Genomic DNA, 22,442 nt, shown 5'->3' on the forward strand with positions numbered 1-22,442 from the left:
CAGTAGAAAGGAATTCAGGACAGTAGAAAGGAATCTAACCACCATCCATCTGAAGATAGTAATGGGATGCAGCTATGGTAGTTATGCATGTGACATCTGGGCCCTTCTATACCTAGAAATACAATATAGCTGTAAAGCAGCATTCAAAGGAGGTACTTCTTGGAGAAGACCAGTGACTATGCAAGAAATTGTGGGGGGGGGAAATGTGTGGACATTGGTGTGGAGGAATAGAATGTTTCTGCTCTGGTCTGAAACATATAGTTTGCTGTACTTCTAAGCAGACACATTATTTATTTATTTATTTATTTATTTATTTATTTATTTATTTATTTATTTATTTATTTATTTATTTATTTATTTTATTTCTGTCCCGCCTATCTGGTCATATTAGACCACTCTAGGCGGCTTACAATCGAAACAACAATAAACTTTTTAAAAACATTACAGCTGAACAAAAATAAAAATCAAAGAAAGTGTGAAAAAGAAAAGATCGTCAGGGATTATCTGTTGGGAAGGCCTGCCTATACATCAGTGTTTTTAATTGTTTCTTAAAAATGCCCAGCGAGGGAGCCGCGCGAATCTCAGGAGGTAAGTTGTTCCAGAGGGGTGGAGCCACCGCCCAGAAGGCCCGATTTCTGGTCTTTTCCTTCCGGGCCTCTCTCAGCGTCAGGCTCCTCAGCCTCACCTCCTGGCTCGCACGAGTGACACGGGTAGATCTTGGTGGGAGAAGGCGTTCCACCAAGTATTGAGGTCCTAAACCGTTTAGGGCTTTGTAAATAAGCATCAACACTTTGAAGTCGATGCGGAATCGGATGGGCAGCCAATGCAATGTGGCCAGAGTGGGCGAGATATGTTGGTGTCTTCTCACTCCACTGCACTACCTGTAGTTTCCGCTGCAGCCTCAAAGGTAGCTCCACGTAGAGCGCATTACAGTGGTCTAATCTTGAGATTACAAGCGCATGTACCAAAGTAGTGAGAGCCCCCACATCAAGGTAGGGTCGCAGCTGGGCTATCCGCCTGAGATGGAAAAATGCGGTATGGACCACGGACGCCACCTGAGTTTCCATAGTGAGCGCCGGGTCCAAATGAATCCCCAAGCTGCAAACCCCATCCCTGGCAGGCAGGGTCACACCCCCAAGAATGAGGGAATTTCCCAAATCCCCAGCTGTGGGAGCGCCCACCCTCAGTACCTCCGTCTTATCCTGGTTCAGCCTCAGCCCGTTCTCCTGCATCCATTCCTGTACGGTCTCCAGGCAACGCTGAAGGGACAGAACGGCATCTCCTGTAGTTGGAGAAAAGGAGATTTAGAGCTGTGTGTCATCCACATACTGATGGCACAGAGCTCCACACCCCCTGATGACCCCACCCAGAGGCCTCATATAGATGTTAAACAGCATTGGGGAGATGATCGACCCCTGTGGAACCCCACAATTGAGGCTCCATGGGGCCGAGACACTCTCCCCAAGCTGTACTCTCTGGGGACGGTCCTCCAAGAAGGAACGGAGCCAGGCAAGTACCAGGCAACCTATTCCCAACTCGGAGAGCCTCCCCAGGAGGATACCGTGGTCAATGGTATCGAAGGCCGCTGAGATATCGAGGAGGACCAGCAGAGACACTTTGCCCCTGTCGGCCTCCCTCAATAGATCATCACACAGGGCGACCAATGCCGTTATTGTTTTCTGTGGATGGGTGATTACAATATACCCACAACAATACACACTAATCATCCCATCTCACAGCCATAAATACTCCACGCCCTAGCCAAACTACACAAGAGCACAGTTTGCTGTCCTCTGAAGATGCCGGCCACAGAGACTGGTGAAACATTAGGAAAAACCACCTTCAGAACATGGCCAAGAAGCCCAAAAAACCCACAACAACCATTAGATCCCGGCCATGAAAGCCTTCGCGAATACAAAGTAGTATGATGTTTACTAATTCAAAAGCTGATAAATATACCTCAGCTTTTGGCTCTCACTTTGCAGATGATGTTTTTTGACCAGCTGGTGACTGACCCAAAATCTAGCTGCAAAAAAAGAGAAAAGACTCAAAACTTGCCTTAAGTGTTTGTCATGTTTATTTTTTCCCAGGCTTTTCTAAGATATGTTTTCTGCCCAAATGGCACTCAGAGTAAAATGTGTTTTTGCACAGCTAGCTATTCCCGAGGGGCTTTGTTGTAAACTCAGTGCTACAGATATTTGGAAAAAGCACTAACTTTGACATACTCTAAAAAGAGTTGGTAAAAAAAAATCAGAACCACTAGGAATGACAGTAAACTGTATAGCTTTTTGAAAGGTATTATTAGGTTAGGTCTTCATAGGTGTCTTTATTTCAAATGTTTTGGGACCTACCTTCCTTCCTTCCACAAATGAGAGAAACTCGCAAACCTACAGCTTGTTTGCTTCAGATGGTCTTACATTTTGTGAGTTTGATAGTTGGAAGGAAAATGACAGCCAAAAAAATGCTGATAAATTGTTTGGTTCTTCCCAGCATTCAGAAGTTAGGGAATTCCTGCCAGTGACAGATGGATTCTCTTTGCTCATCCCTTGTCTTCTTGACAGCATTTTTCTGTGCTCTGCAAAATCTCTCCAATGTGCATTCTGTAGAAAAATACTAATCTGCCTCCCTGTTTTATTCACTTTTATGTTCATTGGTTGAGTGGCAGCTATCTTTGATAGGGTGCAAAGCCATTTCCACAATGCAATGTACTGATGTGCTGTGTTTGATAGTGAATCAGTAGAAACACAACTTCCTGTGTTTAGAAAAGAGAGATCTGTCTCTAACAGTGTCCATAATAGTAGATTTCCCTCTTTCAGAAGGAAGAAGACTGTTAGGTCAAACCCACCCTTTTCGCTTGTGTCCAAGTCTTTCTTTTCTTCTGCATATCTCATTTGCCTCTAACTTGTAGAGAATTTCATAGATGGGGGCAGGTTGAGATCATAGCTGCTGATCTCTACATCAAAGTTTCAGGATTTAAATAGGCACTGAAAATGAGGTAAAAAATATGGAAGTCAGTTAAGGTAAATTACCCAAGTAAAATATCATGAGAACAATATGACCTAGATGTATTAGTCCCAACTACATTAGTCCTATTGAATCAATTGAACCCAAGTATGTGCCAACATCCTCAATTTCCCATTGATTCAATACAATAGGTCTATTCTGGTTGGGACCAACAACTGGATTAATACCAAGGAGATTTTTGCTTGCTATATATATCTATTTAACCTCAGGGTTAACATATGCATCATGTCAGATAGATAGATAGATAGATAGATAGATAGATAGATAGATAGATAGATAGATAGATAGATAGATAGATAGATAGATAGATAGATAGATAGATAGATAGATAGATAGATAGATAGATAGATAGATAGATAGATAGATATTGAAACCACAAATATAAGTTGGCACCTTCATCTTGGAGGTGTTATGGACTTTAGTGACATGTTGTGGGTGTGTTTAACTGTAGGAGAAATTCCAGGCTATACGTACTTGGTTTAATGTGCCTTTAGCACTTTTACGTTTATTTTGAAAGCAAAATATGTAAGCATGTTTTAAAACTGTTCATATTTTTCTGAGGATTTATGGAAAATATAAGGTTGTTTTACTTAATATACAAGGTAAGAAACTGCAAGTTTTATATGCACTACAAATCCTCATTAGGAAGATATTTTATAGGTTAATTCTGGTTCCCCCCCCTTCTTTTCTGCATCTCATGTTGTGAGCTGCATAAACAACACCATCACTGCTTTTGGTATCATATGGAAATTTCCAATCTGTTCATCTTTTTTATATGTACAGAACCCTACTTGCTGTCATGAAGCCAGAAAATCCAAACATTCACAGCCCTCTCCCTTGCAATATAGAACCTTTTCAAACTTGAATGATTGATACTGAAGTACAACCTTATGGCCCTACTTCCTTCACTGTCTCAGATGCCCAATGATTCAGGAAATGACTAAAGTGTAGGGATTAATTATGATGTATCTGTGTATGACAAAAGAGATGGCTCAGTGGTTTAGGTATCTGGCTGCGGAGTCAGAGGTTGGGAATTTGAATTCCTACTGTGCTTCCTTGATAGAGGCTGGGCTCAATGATCCATAGGGTCCTTTTCCAGCTCTACAGTTCTAAGATTCTAAGAAAAGAGATCCACTAAAACGTATGAACGCCAGCTTTTAAGAGGTTGTGCCTGAACCTAGAACATTAAGAGTCTCCTGCATATACCACAAAACAGCAGGTATTCCATCAACAGTCTGTGGTTGCATTTATTTGTCACAATCAGTCCTAGTTTGTATTAGCCATGATTTGTTGTTTAAACCATCCACTGCAAAGCAGACAACCCAACAAATCATGATTTGTGTTCCCCATTACTGGTTTGTTCGAGGGTGTTTTTGTCTCTTGTCCCTTTCTTAGCTTTTGTTTCAAGTGGAGCACATGGTGAACAGCCCAGGGACAAGCCACAATTGTGGCTTTGAACATTTCAAGTTAAGCCTTGACTGATACAACTCAAAGTTTGCAAGTCAACAACGAACCTTGGTTTTAATATTATTTAATGGTTTATTAACAAAGCATGGCTTGTTCCTGGGGTGGCTCAGCCACATTTCAAAACTGTATAACAAGAAACAACAGCATGACTTTTTCTGAACTGTAAACAATGTCAATAGTGTCTTTAATCTTCCATGTTCTCCATTAGGGGTATAAATCTTTACTTGTCCCATTACCACCCATGAGGATGAAGAACCACAGCTACTTGATGGTGAGGTATTTTGGGAGACTCTGGACAAGAAAGAGGATGAGAATAAATATTTTAGCAGTAATTCTTTACACCATTATTTACTCCTGTCTAGTTGAAGTATCCCCTACTACATCCTCCCTGCAGGGCCACCAATCAGCCAGTGGTCTGACATGTACACTACACATTTCTTCACCCTGCCGTGTGATTGACTTAAGACTCTATTGGGGCTTTTGCAAAGAAGATGCTATTTGGCTGGTTCTACATTAATGTTGTAAATCAAAGAAAGAAAAAGAAAGAAAGAAAGAAAGAAAGAAAGAAAGAAAGAAAGAAAGAAAGAAAGAAAGAAAGAAAGAAAGAAAGAAAGAAAGAAAGAAAGAAAGAAAGAAAAGTCCTATCTGTTCATGGTGGTTATAGTGATAGGACTGACTCCTTTAGGTTCTGTTTATGACACACACAGACCTGCACTGGATTAAACTGATTTGCCCTTATGTCATCAAATATGGTAGCTAAATTTGGACTTTGCAGTTAATGTTCCAGGTGAGACCAATAAGTGGAGTATGTAAATGTCAATAACTTCCAGCATCTAATATCTGTTTTGCTCTGTATTTTCTATTCTGCATGTACGCAGTGGCTTTAGCGCTATAGCTCCACCTCTGCCTCACGGAATTATTGCATGACTTCATTATTGTCAAACAGATCCTTCTAGTGTCTACCCATCCCTATCCTGTCAAAGGTCTGAGTTCCTTTCTGGAAATATTGTATAGATAGGTTTGGGTGTTTAAATTATGTTCTTCTTTTACTTAATATCAATGGCATTAGCTAATATGGCATTAGCTATACATGAGAATGCAATAATGAGTCAAGGAAGAGACTATGTGAAAAGATAAAGAGAAAATGTAAACAGTTTGTATATATGAAGGTAAAAGAGTTTACGAATAAGACATTTACTATTAGTGTGATACAATAGGTATTGTTCTGTTATGCTGTTTTGACTGGATTTTTAAAAATTATAAATAATTAAGTTTTTTTTAAAAAACATTACTCTTTGAGTCTCATATTTGGGAAAAATATAGTGTGTAGCTCAATTACGGTAAATAAATAAGATAATATTCTTCTCTGTTACATGAGGGCTCAAGGACGAATCATTTAAAATGAACTTCATCATATTAAATCTGAAAGACTGGAGCTTGCCATGAGCTATAGAACACTTCCAATTAAAAAAAATGTGCAACCTCCAAATAGTGGATATAGCATATATTTTGGGCTGCCGCTGAGATGGACAGGTAAAAGGAAACAGAATTCAAGTCTTATAGATCCATTTGTCTTGTGTAAAATCAGTACAGGTTTCTTCCAAGATCAGAGCTATCCAGAAGGTCCTTGGGAGCTTCGAGAAAATAGCTTGGCAATTCTGTCAGTGTTCCTTATGAGGTTTCATGCATGTGTGTACTCTGTCCAGCAATGTTGCAGGGTTGAAGGAGGAGGCAGTGGTACATATACTGCTGAGGAAATATCTGTTTTTTATGTGCCTGCAGCAAGTTGTCATAGTTCACAAGTATCTTTTATTGGCAACTATAGCTAAATATGGTGCAATTGATTACTTCTTGCATACCAGTTCGTAGAATATACTGCAAGATAGGGCCAAGAGGTGCTTCTCTTGCAACGTATTTGTGAAGAGTGAGCTGTAAGTTTTACACTAGGAAGATGACTTATCCTGAGAGCTTTTGAAGGTAGGTCACAGTTCCATTCCTGATTCTGTTTGACTTCTTGAAGGATCCTTTGTGTTCGGGATTATTTGTGGAATTGCCAAAAACTGGAATGCTAGAATGGCTTCCTGCTGCGAAACTTAACTTGAAAAACCCATGGGCTTTCACAGTTTACAATGATGACACAGAGAGAAACAGGGCAATGTCTAAGTGGGAGTTATGAACCAGGAGGTTCACAACTTAGACATCACTTCACTTTTGAATGCCACTTCAACATTATGGTATAGTGGACAGAGAGCTGTGCTGAGCCAAAGCTTTGAATCTTTGCTCAGCTGTGAAAAATCATTACAGTGGTACCTCGCTTAACGAAGATAATCCGTTCCAGTGAAATTGCTGTAGAGCAAAATCCTCGTTAAGCGAAATAAAAAATCCCAATGAAATGCATTGAAAACCCGTTCAATGCATTCCAATGGGCTGAAAAACTCACTGTCCAGCGAAGATCCTCCATAGGGGTGGCCATTTTTGGTGCCTGTAAAGCAAGGAATCCATCCAAAAACACAGCGGGGAGCCATTTTACACAGCGGGCGGCCATTTTGAAGCCACCGATCAGCTGTTTTAAAAACATTGTAGTGCGAAAAATCGGTTCCCAAAGCAGGGAACCAATCATTGCAAAGCGGATTTTACCTATTAAAACATCATTTTGCAATTGCAAAAGTGATCAAAACACATTCCTCGTATAGTGGTTTCGTCGTTTAATGAGGCAATTGTTAAGCGAGGCACCACTGTAGTTGACTTTGGGCCCTAAGGTCCATCAGCTTTGAATAGAAGTTGGTGGCTTTGCAGCTAAAATGGGAAGTGGAAAAGTATTCCTGATACTCTAGGATCATTAGACAGAAGAAGGATAAATTACAAATTAACAAATGTAAGTGCAGCAGTCCTTCAAAGAAGAAAGACGAAGGTGCAGAAGAAATAATAAAAACTAAATTAAAAATGGCTTGATCTACAATCCTAAGGGCATTAACCTGGTTGGTTGAAGTCCCATTGTATGTCTGAAAGCAGCAACCCGAGGATTATATTCACTGTGACATAATTCATTTTCATCGTGGAAACAAGGACAAAATTGGTCTACTAGTCAGAAATGTGCAGATAAATGAGATGCTTACATAAATCTAAATACTAATCGTATGTAGTGATCTTGTGTTGCGCAGTCTCATCACCACCAGCGGTATCATCACTAATGCTACTACTGATCACCATGCTTAGAATGGAAAGAGACTGTTCATTTGCTCCGAGAAAGCAATCATTTTGTAGGAGTGCCACAAAAGTGTCTGTCTTACTGTCTTCCAAACTGATAGCAATAAAGGCAGCTCTGCCATTAGACAGAGTTAGAAAACTGCCCCAAGTGTCAGATGCTGTGGTGCAACAGGACAACAACCACTCCTTTTGAGGCCCACGCCATTACCCTCTGCCCCCCCCCAATGTATCCTGGCTGTCATAAATTATTCCTATCCTTCAGTTGCTGAGGAAAATGCTATTCCATCACCAGGTGGAAGTAAAATCCATTGTCAATTTATTTTTGAAGATAAGACTGGAGCATTGTCCTGTTGCTTACTGTACTTCAGGCAGCCAGATCCTTTATGACAGTCTTGTATAGCAGACTTGCACTGCTGTTTGGAAGACAGACATGGTGGATTTGGACCATTTAATTGATTTCTTTCCTTCCTCCTGGGCAAAAATTCCATCATGGATACTCTTACACCAGCTTCACATTTGTGCTCCCCTCATGCAAATTACTCTTGAGAGTTTAGCAGTGTTGAAATGTTCTGTGCTACCTCAGCAACCCCTTTCCATTCATTAGTGTAATCCCACTTGCTCTCCTGTGTCTCTGATGATGTTGCAGGGGCCTACCGGAGTGAAGAAAACTGCAAGCTCAGGGGAGAGACAAGGGCAATGTGGAACATTAGGTCAGAAATGTAAAAGGCACGTCTTGTCCAAGTAATGACTGCTCTACTGACAGATAATTGGATCTGGGCTGTGTTAGCATTGGCTTTGGATTTTTTATAGCTCTTTTAATATAATAATGAATGTGTAAGCTTGTTCCTAATAACAGCCCATCAAGGAAAATCTTGTGTCTGTGTCAAATTATTCCTGTTATTTTTATAATGAGCTGGATGATGGGAACTAGAGCGAAGGATGGTGAAATTCTTATATTTTTCCATCATTTCTCATCAAATGAGGCAAACATAAAGTGTGTGATTTATTATACACGCTGGTGGCTTTCCCACCTTTGTGCTACACTAGCCGGGGACTTTCTGTGCCATTTAAATATATATATATCCATATCGGGCACAAATAAACACGAGTAGAGTTGAGCATGAATTGCTCGTTCAGCAGTTCATGCCAGTTTGCTTATCAGCTGAACAGGTATTTTGCCTTTGAAAGCCCCACCTCCTCCAGTGGGCACCCAATCAGAGGCAGTGGCCTGGCTTCCTTGCTCTGCCTCCTCCAAGTGTGGCCTCTGATTGGGGACTGCCAAAGGAGGTGGAGCTTTGAAGCGCCAAACACCTGTTCCGTCAATAAACAAATCAGCATGAAGTGCCAAAATAGCAATTCATGCTGATCTCTAAACATGAGTGAAACCATTGAAGAAATAAGGGAGAGGAAGAGAGGAATATAGAATCATGTGGGGTGGGGAGCTCTCACACATCCATAGTTCGTTGGACTAGTTATAGCTTCCAAAACATCAAACCTTAAATAAGAACTCATTCATTGCATGTACGAATGCAAAGGGACCTTTTCTCCTCCACAGCGCTGGAAGCCCACTTTGTGCTTAATTAGCAAGCCAAACAATAAAGTTGAAAGCATCTGACACAAAAGTGTCTTCTGTCTTAATGGAAGGTCTTCACAGCGCTGGTGCTTTTTATTTTTGACTCTTAATTATCGTCCTTCTACCTGGTCATTTGTGGGAAGCATCTATGTAATGGTCATTGGCTTTCACATAGGTAAGGTGACTGATGACTGGTTTGTTTTCTGTTTCAGGTCGTGGAAGCCAATTTGGTTGCTTTTGACTGCCACTGGATCATTATAAATGAGGTAACTGACAGCTGAATGTGAATCCTGTTTTTGTTGTTGTTGTTTTAAAAATCCATTGTGCAAGTGTTCACACTGGCCTTGACTTTGACAGCAAGAAACAGTAGCAGCGGAAGATTTCAGCCATGTTGTTATTTATTTATTTTATTTATTTATTTTATTTATATCCCTCCTATCTAGTCGGTTAAGACCACTTCAGGCGGCTTACAACAAAAAATACACAATAAGGATATATATAAAAACAGTTTTTACATAACGGAAGACATTTCAACAAGATGGTACAAACAATAGGGGAGAGGAGAGAAAGGGTGGGAATGGAGTTTTGATATGAGAAAAAAAATAGAACTGAAAGTTGAAATATCATAAATAAAACTCTCCTCTACTGAGTGGCCATTTTTGGCTGACCTGCTAATTTTTTGAGACATTTTAAGTATCAACAACTATTATATGTACTGTATAAATCCTTTTTCATGGTGTTCATTTCGTCCTGCAGTACTTCTTAGTTATGGAACTGGCTCACAAGGCTGCCCAAGGTGTTTCATTGCCTGAGGCAGAACTGCAGTTCCTAGAGTCACTGAAACTTTGCTCAAGTATTACTGTGAAACACCCTGGAATCAATTTTAATGCACTGTAGCATCTAAGTTAGCTTTGTGAACCCTTTCAGTCTCAATTCTGTTGTTTTCCCCAACCCCCTGCATTATCCTCCTGAACTTCCCTCTTACAGTGTTGAATGATTTTGTTTCCCCTTCACACATTGAAATTTATACACCTGTTCTCTCTAATGTGAGAATTTATGTACATGTTTTGGCTTAGGTACATATTTTCTCCTATGAAAATAAAGGCATCTCATGTTGGCCATTTCTATCTAGCTGTTAATGTTGGCTTTTTACATAACATGAAGAACCAGCATTTGGGTTGAAAGCCTATGAATGCTGAACCTGGGAGTAAACACCATTTACTGTAAGTCAATGGAACTTCTTTCTGAATTGATATACATAGGAGTGCAGTATCAGGATAGTTTGTGGTGGCATCTGAAAAGACGAAAGTCAATCTATGATATTGGAGACATCACGCAGCCAGCTTGCCATAGGCAGAGTTGCTCTACAGACAGCATGTGGTAGGACCAAACCCTGACATTTCAAATAGCAAAATTAATCAAACAGCTGAATAGTTAGAGCTTGATAAAGGCATGAACCTAATGTCCAACAACACAATGGCTATATTAAGGGATAATTGGAGGATAACCACCTGTATTTCAAAACACTACTGATTGTTCTTCTCATTATTAGAGTGGTCATAAGACCAGACAGGTGGGATATTAATTAATTAATTAATTAATTAATTAATTAATTAATTAATTAATTAATTAATTAATTATTATATAAAAAATGTAACTGCACCAAAGCCCTTTTAAATGCACAAGTCTCATTATAAATCAGTGACGGGGAACAATTTGACCACCAGTTATTTGGGCTGACAACTGCCATTTGATCCACCAGCTTCACCAATGGCTTGTGGGAATAGAGGTCCAAAATTTCTGGAGAACTAATGGTTCTGTCTTGCCCTGTAAGTTTTGTGTCAGCTTTATGCTTCCAGAATCCACCACTCTATTTACCTCTCTCCATAGGGAAATAGTGGTGGTAGTAATATTTAGAATAGAATACAAATGGGGCCAATATAGGTTTGGTGCCATAGAAGTTACACTGGTTGAAACGGATAGATAGTTGCAACTAGAGTAGGCCATTGATTCAGTGAGGATTTGTTGAGTCACCTTCTCTGCCTGAGGCAGAACAGCACCTCCTAAGGTCACTGAAACTTCGCTTGAGTACTACTGTGAAACACCCTGTAATCAATTTTTATTTCAATGGGCCTAACTCTATTTGTAACTTACTAGTGGATTTGAGCCAATGTGTTCTTCCTTGTCAAGGAAAAAACATAGCATTACTTCTAAAACTGGGGACAGGGAATCTGTGGTTTTCATTGGATTTCAGCTCTACTCAGCATGCCTTCTAGCAAGGGCTAACAGGAATTCCTTACATCTGGAGGGTCACTCACTCCCAAGGACTGCAATAAGTAACCTACCTGTAAATGTACATTATATGCAGATCTAGTTGCTGAGGCTTGAATTTCATGGACCTGTCATCATTACTGCCACTTTCCAAAATGTTCAGAGGCTAACTGTGTGTTCCTACCCTCATGTATATTTCTTATTGCAACTTTTACATATTTGATTAAATCTGTGAAAACACTAAAATATACTTTAAAAGCATGATGTTACTAGCATGGAACAGAACATAGACCAATATTATTCAATGAGGTCCTTCTTGAATAATGAAGCTTTCAAGGATTTCTTTTGAAAATGAGTTATTCATTGTTTCCACACTCTCTGATCTTAATTAAATGAGATAATTGGTCCCTCGTGTAGAGGGTATTGCACCTACTCTACCTGCATCTTCTCCATGAAGTATTGTTGGGAGAAATAATGTGCATACTCCTTGATCTCTTCTGATTGCTGCAGACACCTGCTTTGATGCTTAATTATTAGATTGTCTTATTTGCAGCACTCTACAATAAATTACCTCAATCAAGCCCTATCTGCTTGTTTGTTCATCAGTTTATATTTCAGCAGGAAACTTGAGCTTTTGAAGCAACCCCCTGCCTTATGGTGCAATCACAGTTCAATACCGGATACAAGAATTTCACCCTCCTACTGTTTGGCTTGGATGCCTGTAAATAGCAATTGTGTGCTATCAAGTAAATTTTGACTGACAGTGACACATTCCAAAGTTTTCTAATTGGAGTACTCAGAACTGGGACTGAGCAACTTGCCCAAGGTCATTATGACTCTTGGGAGGAATAGCAGGTAGTTATTCTCCCAGACCCAGCCTGTGGCCCTGCAGCCAGTTACCCCCTTGCGTGAGTGATCCAGCCAGCATCATATAACATACATGCATACATTTATTATTTCACTATTACTTTATTTATATACCCTACTGTGTATTAGACGATCTCAGGATGGGTTGCAGAAAGTAAAAAGAAAATATTTATATGTTGCCCTTCTCTTAGGGGATTCAGCGTGGCTTATAATCAGTTAAAACAAGTTAAAAACCATAAGCTATTATATTAAAAGAGGGACGTGGTGGCGCTGTGGGCTAAACCGCAGAAGCCTGTGCTGCAGGGTCAGAAGACCAAGCAGTCGTAAGATCGAATCCACACGACAGAGTGAGCGCCTATCGCTTGTCCCAGCTCCCGCCAACCTAGCGGTTCGAAAGCATGCAAATGCAAGTAGATCAATAGGGACCACCACTGTGGGAAGGTAACAGCGTTCCGTGTCTAAGTCGCACTGGCCATGTGACCACGGAAGATTGTCTTCGGACAAAACGCTGGCTCTATGGCTTGGAAACGGGGATGAGCACCGCCCCCTAGAGTCGAACACGACTGGACAAAAATTGTCAAGGGGAACCTTTACCTTTTTTTATTATATTAATAATAAGAAGAAGACATCAAAAGCTTTGCTGCTTTGTAATGTCCCACTAACCCCAGAATTGTTTTTACTGAGCATTATACCAGATAATATAGATAAGACAAAGAACTACCTATATATATAGTCACTGCAGCCAGAATTCTTTATGCTAAGAATTAGAAGAAATCAGAGATACCGAAACAAGAGGAACTCATTGCGAAGATATGGGAAGCAGCAGAAATGGATATTCTATCAGAAGTGTTGAAAGACTGTCCAATACAAAAGGCAACTGAACGATGGGATTTATTACATAAATGGCTTGAGTCACCAGATAGTGCTTGAATAACATAGAATTAAACTAAGAAGTAACTGTAAGTTGAAACCTGGAGGGCAATCAAATTGTAGAAAGGCGAAAAGTCAACTTGATATTGCAACATGAACAGAATGGATGACAGTACATTTTGTGTTCTCCTTCCCCCTCCTTTTTCCCCTGTATCCTCCTCTACCTTTTGTACTCCTTACTTTATCCCTAGTTGTTAATAATAATAATAATAATAATAATAATAATAATAATAATAATAATAATAATAATAATAATAATAATAATAATAATAATAATAATAATAATAATAATAAAAAGCTTTGCTGAATAGTCAGTTTTAACCTGATACTAAAATGAGACCAATTTCTGTGCTGTTCCACAGGGAAGGCATTCACGGTTAACCAGTGTTTCAACATAATCTGTTGTTATTAGTAAAGCAGAGAAAAGGAGTTTTGTCAAACAAATAGTGTTAGGGAGATGTGCCCCTTGAAGTATCAAGGTTCCAGGCTGTTTAGGGCTTTAAATGTCATCACCAGCAGCTTGACTTCAGACCGAATTTTGTCTTAAAATCAACCTCCCAAGCTCTGTTCTAGAAGGAGGGTCAATGAAATACTCCAAATTTGCTTATTGGTAGGTTCATCAGAGGACAAGAGACCAGTATGTTTATGCTCAATTTATATAGAGGTGGAAATGTTTAATAAAGCCCAAGCAAACTGAAACATCAGACATGGCAGAACTCATCTTTTTGCATTCAGTTGTTTAGTGATTAAAGGAAACTGAAAGCAGTAACAAACATGGCTTCTTTGTACCAATCCCCTATTCAGATTTATCCCTGTAAATCACAAAGGCCACAATACAGTGGAGCCTTGATTTACGAACTTAATCCGTATTGGAATGGTGTTCATAAGTCAAAACGTTCGTAGGTCGAAGCAAAATTCCCCATAGGAATGCATTGAAATCATTTAATCCGTAATGGCTGCTTTTCGTTCTTATATAGAGGCACAGTTCACTAGTAGAGGCATTAGTTCCCATAGGTACTAATGCAAAACCGGTTAATCCATACTCTACCACTAGCCGCCTAGAGTGGTCGAAATGACCAGATAGGCGGGGTATGTATAAATAAATAAATAAATAAATAAATAAATAAATAAATAAATAAATAAATAAATAAATAAATAAATAAATAAATAAATAAATAAATAAATGGGGGAGATTTTTTTCCTTCTTTTGACCTAAGATGAACTTAGGTAAAAAAAGGGGCAGGAAAGGAGGGAGGGGGAGGGAACACCTTTTAAACAGAACACTTTTTTCGTTCGTAAATTGAAGCTCCGTTTGTAGGTTGAAGCAACATTTTGCGACGGAGCGGTTCGTAAGTCAAACTGTTTGCAACTAGGGACGTTTGTAAGTCAAGGTTCCACTGTATATTAAAAAAAAGAACAAACCCAAAGACTGTTTATGTTTCTAATGAAGATCATTGCAGCTTTATGTTGCCTATAACAAGTTCCAAATCCATCTCTGAAACCACCAAAACTCTTTAAAAAACAAAACAAAACAAGCCAAAAAACTGAGGAATGTTTCATCCATTTTCATGGTTTGTTTGTTCTTGTTAGAAATGGCAACGTTTAATTAGAACTTTTGAACCACAAAAAATGCTTCAGGGAACACATATTCCCCACTCTTAATCAAAATCCTCTGAACTCTCATGCAACAGAGTACAGGTTGCTGTCCTCTGAAGATGCCGGCCACAGAGACTGGCTAAATGTCAGGAAAAAACAACCTTCAGAACACGGCCAAAGAGCCCGAAAAACCCAGAACAACCATTAGATCCCGGCTGTGAAAGCCTTCGCGAATATTTCTCATGCTTTCATTTGCGCACTTCAAGATGTGAGAATATTTGAAAACCTTAATTGAGTTTATTGTCTGTTATGTACTGTTGTATATAATGAACTAGAGCTGCATTCAGAAATGCTGTATAATGGGAGATTATATGGATCACTCTTTTTTTTAAAAAAAAATTCCATTTATTTTTATATTAAAGGGCAGCATATGTGCTCTCTTTCTCAGAAGCAATCAGTCATTTCAGTGTTAATCTGTCTCCTGAGATTGATGCAGTAGAGAACAACAAGGCCCCCTCTCCCCCCTGCAATTTTCAGAATCTAAAAGCAACTGAATTTTTACAAACGTCTTAGAATGTTGTCAGAAGAATGTAGTAAATCTAGAATAGCAGAAATATTATTTGATTTCCATCACAAAGTAACTGTCGCAAGGAATGGAGTGGAAAATCCGGTGTGTGAGAGAATATAATAATGTACCATTAAGTCATTCCAAATTCTCCCTTGACAGATTTTGCCATCTCTTCCAAAATCTGATGTTAGCATTCCTGTGACAGCCAAGGCTAGCTGGCAAGGTATAAATGACATACATACATACATACAGCTTATAACCTTGGGTAGGACCTGCTAATTCAAGTAATTAACAGCTTGGTAGTCTGATTCCTGTGTTAACAAATCGTCATCCCTTCTTTATGATCTGTATCCTCACCTGGTCATGGGAATATGTATAAATACAGAGGACACATATTTATACATTTATTATTTGTTTATTTAATTTTTTTTTGCCATACCTTCATCCTTAAAAAGAACCCAAGGTGGCTCGCAATATAAAATACACTATTTTATTTATTTAATTTATATGCCGCCCACTCTACCCAAAGGTGTCTGGGCGGCTTACAACAATTAAAATACAATAAAAAGACAATAAAAAGACGAAACAATTAAAATACAATTAAAATAGATAGTCTAAAAATTGCCATCAGGATGCACAGTTGATATTATTTCAATTAAAAGCCTTCTGGAACAGGAAGGTTTTGACCTGGCACCGAAATGTCATCAGCGTCGGTGCCAGATGAATCTCAGTCGGGAGGGCATTCCATAGTCTGGGGGCAGCTGCCGAAAAGGCCCTTTGTCTACAAGCCAGGCCTCTTACCTCCTTTAAACAGTTAGTTAAAAAGATTAAATGAACATCATGTTAAAAAAACATAAGCAACACCAAAACACATCCAAAGCAGGGAGGTACAACAGTCTATTTAAAAACCCCACTCAGGCAACCAGTCACTGAAGGACAGCTTGTCTAGAGAGAAAGGTCTTCACCTGCTTGGGGAAGGGCAGTAAAGATGAGGCCCCTCTATACGTCTGAAGAAATGGATTCTGTAAGGCTTCAAATATTTTCAATTCCTAATTATGGTAACCTTCCTAAAGTTTTCTAGGTTCACAGTACTCAAAGTTGTTTACCAGTCCTTCCTTCCACTGGGCCCTCTGGGACTGTGCAGCTTGCCTATCCATTTGGTACCTTCCAGCTCTGCAGTTCTAAGATTATTAAGAGTACACTATATCTCTCTCAAGACATGCAATCCATCGGCCATACGCTTTCTAGGTGATCTTGACTGACCTGTCTCCCAAGTGGTGTCATGGGGATTTGAACTCCTGGCCTTGGCCCTGCAGCCAGGCACTCCAACACATTGAATTATACCAGCTCTAAGTGTTATTTACCTTCCTTTTATTCAGCAAGTGAGCATGGTTGGCTGACCCAGGGTCTGCAGAGACATGTTTTTGACCGATGTGTAGGTTTTCAGTGCAAGCCAAGAGACTTGGTTTTTCTAAGTTACACATTAAAAAAAATGACAATGGAGTGGGGGTGGGTGGGTAGGCTCTCCCTCCTCACATGGATAAATAAAAACAGGATAAAGTGACACCTGATATGGCTATACAGTGATGCCTCGCTTAACAATTGCCCCGCATTACGACGAATCTGCTTTACGACAATGTTTTTGCAATCACAATTTTCGCTTTACAATGTTTTCGCTTAACGGCAATTTTCCTGGAATGGATTATCGTCGTTAAGCAAGGCACCACTGTAGTTGATCAGAGCCAGAATGTGTCTTCTAAGGCAATGTCAATCTTGGAATATTTGGAGAATTATACAGTATTACCTTAACCACAGAAATGATAAGAGTACCACCATTCCTTACTGACTGTTAGCCATTTGCTATTTTGGTGTTTAGAATGGGCATCAATGGATTTGAAGTCTAAGATTCAAACCCCCACCCAGCCTGGAACTGAACGGAATTTCTATTTCTCTGTGCTTCATAATGAGATTTTCAGTGATGATCAATACAACCTAATAGGTGATATTCAGCTCCTAAAATCTGTGTAACAGGCAAACAGCCTTGTGGCGCAGTGGTTAAAACGCTGTACTGCAGCTAAAACTGTGCTCACGACCTGGGGTTCAAATCCCAGGTAGCCGGCTCAAGGTTGACTCAGTCTTCTGTCCTTCCGAGGTCGGTAAAATGAGTACCCAGCTTGCTGGGGGGGGGCAATGTGTAGCCTGTATAATTAAATTGTAAACCGCCCGGAGAGTGCCTGTAGCGCTATGGGGCGGTATATAAGTCCAAAAACAACAACAACTATGCATCGCCGATGACTGGGTACTGAAATGCAGGCACAAGATTGTCGCAGACTTTTGTAACATGGTTACAAAAAAATGTCACACTTGGCACCTCAAGACCTATCACAAAACAAAGGAAGCTAATTTATAAGGCACGGGAGGTGAGCAAAGCTCCTATTGTCACATTCAAATGCCTGCTGCAGTTAAGGAATTACAATGATGAGTTATCTGTAATATATAATATGGCCCAAAGTCCTTCCAACATCTTCTTGATGTCTCAAAATAAGAATTGGTTAGAACTTGCATTGTTTAAATAAAGACTGGCTTCCTGAAAGAAGCCCGTTTTACTAGGCTTGATTTACTAGGCTTGCCAAACTAGCAGTATCCCATTCATAGGTCTTATGGGCCAAAACTGAAGTTAAATGTGCCAGTGCACAAGAGTCCTCCAACTTCTACTGCTCAAGGCCTTAGATTGTGACTGAACACTGGCTAGCAGCAAGTACCCTAGCTGGATCCAACCCCTTCTGCCATACTTGGTAAGCAGGAACCAATAAAGGACTACATTTAATTGTTGTTCCTCACCTCCTTTCCTTCTCCTGATTCATCCTATTTTAGCAAATTGGTCAAAAGGGAGACATTCAAGAGAAAATTGGACAACCCTCCGTCAGAGGGACTCAATGGCCTTATAGGACCCTTCCAACTCCATTATTCTTTGATTCTATGAACATTTTTGTAAACCTGTAGTTCTCTTGGTCCATGTGTTCTTTTACCTGAATAGTTTGCTAAACATTTTCCTTCTCGTGTAGTGGGGAGCATTTGAGAGTAATAAGAATGAATTTGTAGAAAACTCTTTGTGCAAATATTTATGCTTTTTTCCCCCACACAGGTACACACACAGAGCAGCCAACTGTTTATTTCCCTCTAGATTAAATCTCACCAGTGTTAACCTTCCAAAATCCCCTCATATAAATAAAACAATCTCACTGACACAATAACACAGCCACAGAAATGAGGGTACTCTTCTGTACATGTAGATTTGTTCCCTAGTAATTTCTGCCTTTTGAAGACAAGTGCTATATTTAATGATTCCCAGTGTGGTATACTGGATAGAGTGAGGGACTAGGACTCTGGAGAATAGGGTTCGAATCCCCACTCAGCCATGGAAACTCACTGATAAAACCACTCCTTAAATATCTTGGCTACCTTGAAAGGCCTGTTAGAATCACTATAAGTTGGCTATGACTTGATGGCACAGGATACATACACACACACTATATTTTTATATCAAATGACAAACAAGCATGTAAAGGAGTCTAGTGATATTATATATGACTGATGATAAAACCCTGCACCACAAAGTTTCTGTGAGGTGTCTTTCAGCTACAGCCAACCTGGAAATTGCAACATAATGGAGAGTCCCTCACAGCTCTGCTAGAAAATAGCCAGTGGATAAAACATGGGCACTCACCATTTCAGAAAAATTGGCCCATTACATGGGAATGTTAGCACGCTACAGAAACAAATGGTAAAACTATGATATATTTTGTTATGTTCACTAACGAGAATTCATCTTTCAAAATAGCCTTCCTCCAAACATTCTGCTCTGCATAATGAACCAGTTGAAGTTTTTGTAGAATAAATTTCAGGAGGCACCCTAGTGTTACCAAGACAGGAGTGTCTCATCAACGACTAGGCACCATCCCTGCTCTCGGAAGGAGGATGACAGGTATGCTGATGACAGTCATTGGCATCACCTAGGGCTTTGCTTTTAACTGAAAGAAGCAAAGTCTGCTGCTGCTTCACAACAGAAATAGTAGTGTCCCTAGACTTCTATTCCCAGTGTTAACTTCCCCCTATAGAAATAAAGAAGCCACAGCTACAGTGTTCATAGAGGAGTCTGAAAATTATCCCCTTGCTCTTGCTCCTGGCACATGCTTTCAGCCATTGTGCCTGAATTTAGGGAGATTTTGCTACAGTATATGGTATTTAGTGGAACAGGACAACAAGAGCAGGATGAAACTAACAGAATATTTTCATTAATAGTAAGTACCCTCTCCCAACAAATGCAAAAAAGAGGAATCATTTGTCTGAACTGAAGAAAATATTTGTGAAAAACAGTTGTCTCAGCTCAGCTTATGACAGGCATTGATTTGGGAAGTCACATAAAGTTTAGTTCGCTTGCCTTCTTTCATATAGTATCAAAAGATTCTTCTCATTCAAATGATCCATACAAAAAAATATATAATTCAGAATACAGTGGTGCCTCGCTTAACAATGTTAATTGGCTCCAAAAAAATCACTGCTAAGCGATTTGATCGCTAAGCGAAACGCGGTTTCCCATTGAAATGCATTGAAAACCAGATAATCCGTTCCAATAGGAACGAATTGCCGTCCTTAAGCGAAAATTGCCATAGGAAACATTGCTAAGCGAAACGCAGTTCCCCAATTGAAATGCATTGAAACCTATTCAATGCATCTCAATGGAGGGGGGAATACAACAACAAATTAAAAAAGAGTCAGAACAAAGTCAAATTTGGTTAACAAAGGGTTTATTAAGTGCACTTTATGATTTCAAACATTTTAAACAGTAAACTTTAACTTTATAAATAACAGAAAAACATTTAAAAAACAGCAAACATGAGGCTGTTTAAACCATCGTTAAGCCAAACAGGGGACCCATTTTTTTTTTTTTTGGACTTATATACTGCCCCATAGCGCTACAAGCACTCTCTGGGTGGTTTACAATTTAATTATACAGGCTACACATTGCCCCCCCCCCAGCAAGCTGGGTACTCATTTTACCGACCTCGGAAGGATAGAAGGCTGAGTCAACCTTGAGCCGGCTACCTGGGATTTGAACCCCAGGTCGTGAGCACAGTTTTAGCTGCAGTACAGCGTTTTAACCACTGCGCCACAAGGCTCTTATTTAATTTAATCGCTATGCGAAGCATGGTCGCAACCATCGCTAAGCAAAAATCGCCCATAGGGACCATCGTTAAACGAAGCATAAAAATGCTCCGAAAAAGTCATTGCTAAGCGATTTCGTCATTAAACGAAGCAATCGCAAAGCGAGGCACCACTGTATATAATATGTGTGTGTGTGTGTGTATGTTCAGCCATACAGAAAAAAATATATAAATCAGAGTTTAAGCACTGAGGCAGTTTAGGAAGCTGAGGTCAGGCTGCATATCATTCACAGCTGTATCCTAGGTAAAGGTAAAGGTTCCCCTTTTCATTTAGTCCAGTCGTGTCCGACTCCAGGGGGTGGTGCACATCCCCATCTCCAGGCCGTAGAGCCAGGATTTGTGCCTAGACAGTTTCCGTGGTCACGTGGCCAGTGCAACTAGACACAGAATACTGTTACCTTCCCACCGTGGTGGTACCTATTTATCTACTCTCATTTACATGCTTTCAACCTGCTAGGTTGGCAGGAGCTGGGACAAGCGATGGGAGCTCACTCCATCACATGGATTCAATGTTATGACTGCTGATCTTCCGACCTTGCAGCACAGAGGGTTCTGTGGTTTAACCCACAGCACCACCACGTCCCTTTTATCTACTGTATCCTACGGTAGGTTTAAAATGCAACTAAACGTGTAAATAAGATGAAAACAATTTGATATAATCTATATGCCCTCTAAAATGCTGCAGCTGTGAATCTGTTCATTGCACTCCTTATAAGACCTCATTACAGTGACAGGACATATATTGCCCATACCTCTTAAAGCTTTCATTCCACTTATTTTTAGTATCCATATAGTATTTGTAAAATACATGATATGTCTTAGGGGCAGCTACTGCCGAAAGGCAATTGGAAGAAACTAAAAGCAGTGAATTCTAATTAAAATGCACAAAACTGCTGAATACCAAGGAAACAATGCTCTGTGCTTATTGGGGATGACAAATGATTAGTGTTTGTACAGCTAAAAATCAGAACTTCTTATAAAATAGAACTTGGCAGTGTAGTGTGGTCATGTGACAAAAGACATTTCACAGCATGAAATAACCCGACAGCTTCTCAGTTACTGCAGAGGCAAATATACCAGTAGAGTCACTATGTCCTCCTAGATATGGTGAGGCTAGGACCACCTCCATATATTTCCTGCCTGAGATCACTCACTCCATTGATGTGAGGGTGGCAGATGCACTCCTTGTTTACAGGAACTATCAAAGTTGATGTCCCTTCTCCCCAGAATAGGATCAGTTACTGTGAAATTTGGACTAAACGGAATGGATTTGCCATCCTTGTCACGTTGATGACACCATCACCTGTCACCACAAAGTTAAATTTTAGAATCATAGAATAATGGAGGTGGAAGGGGCCTATACGGCTATCGAGTCCAACCCCCTACTCAGTGCAGGAACCCAAAGCAAAGCAAAACTGACAGATGGTTGTCCAATTTTCTCTTGAATGCCTCCAACACTGGAGTGCTCGCCACCTCCTGAGGTCATTTGTTCAATTGTCATCCTGCCCTAACAGTTAAGAAGCTTTTCGTGATATTCAGCCAAAATCTGGCTTCCTGTAACTTGAGCCCATTGTTACGTGTCCTGCACTCTGGGATGACTGAAAAAATTAAAACAACTGCTAGTTTAGGGAATTCAGGACAGGTTGTATGTCATTAACAGCTGTGTCCTACAGTAGGAACATAGGGCCTTCTACCTCAGTCCTCCCAGTTCAAT

At 39.9% G+C, this 22,442-nt stretch overlaps 1 protein-coding gene across 5 annotated transcripts in view; it reads left to right on the forward strand.

The window, feature by feature from the left end:
- The window catches only part of GRID2 (glutamate ionotropic receptor delta type subunit 2), a 963,252-nt gene that overhangs the window by 617,323 nt on the left and 323,487 nt on the right, over positions 1 to 22,442 (forward strand). For all 5 annotated transcript variants that reach the window (XR_012087806.2, XM_073001950.2, XM_078394565.1 and 2 more), the window contains exon 5: positions 9,484 to 9,537. Coding sequence is in view for 4 of the 5 variants with exons in the window: in XM_073001950.2 (XP_072858051.2) it covers positions 9,484 to 9,537 (54 nt within the window). In the remaining variant the exon portion in view is untranslated. The remainder of the gene's footprint in view (positions 1 to 9,483; positions 9,538 to 22,442) is intronic.

The sequence above is a fragment of the Pogona vitticeps genome, chromosome 5, assembly GCF_051106095.1.
Source record: "Pogona vitticeps strain Pit_001003342236 chromosome 5, PviZW2.1, whole genome shotgun sequence".
NCBI lineage: Eukaryota > Metazoa > Chordata > Lepidosauria > Squamata > Agamidae > Pogona > Pogona vitticeps.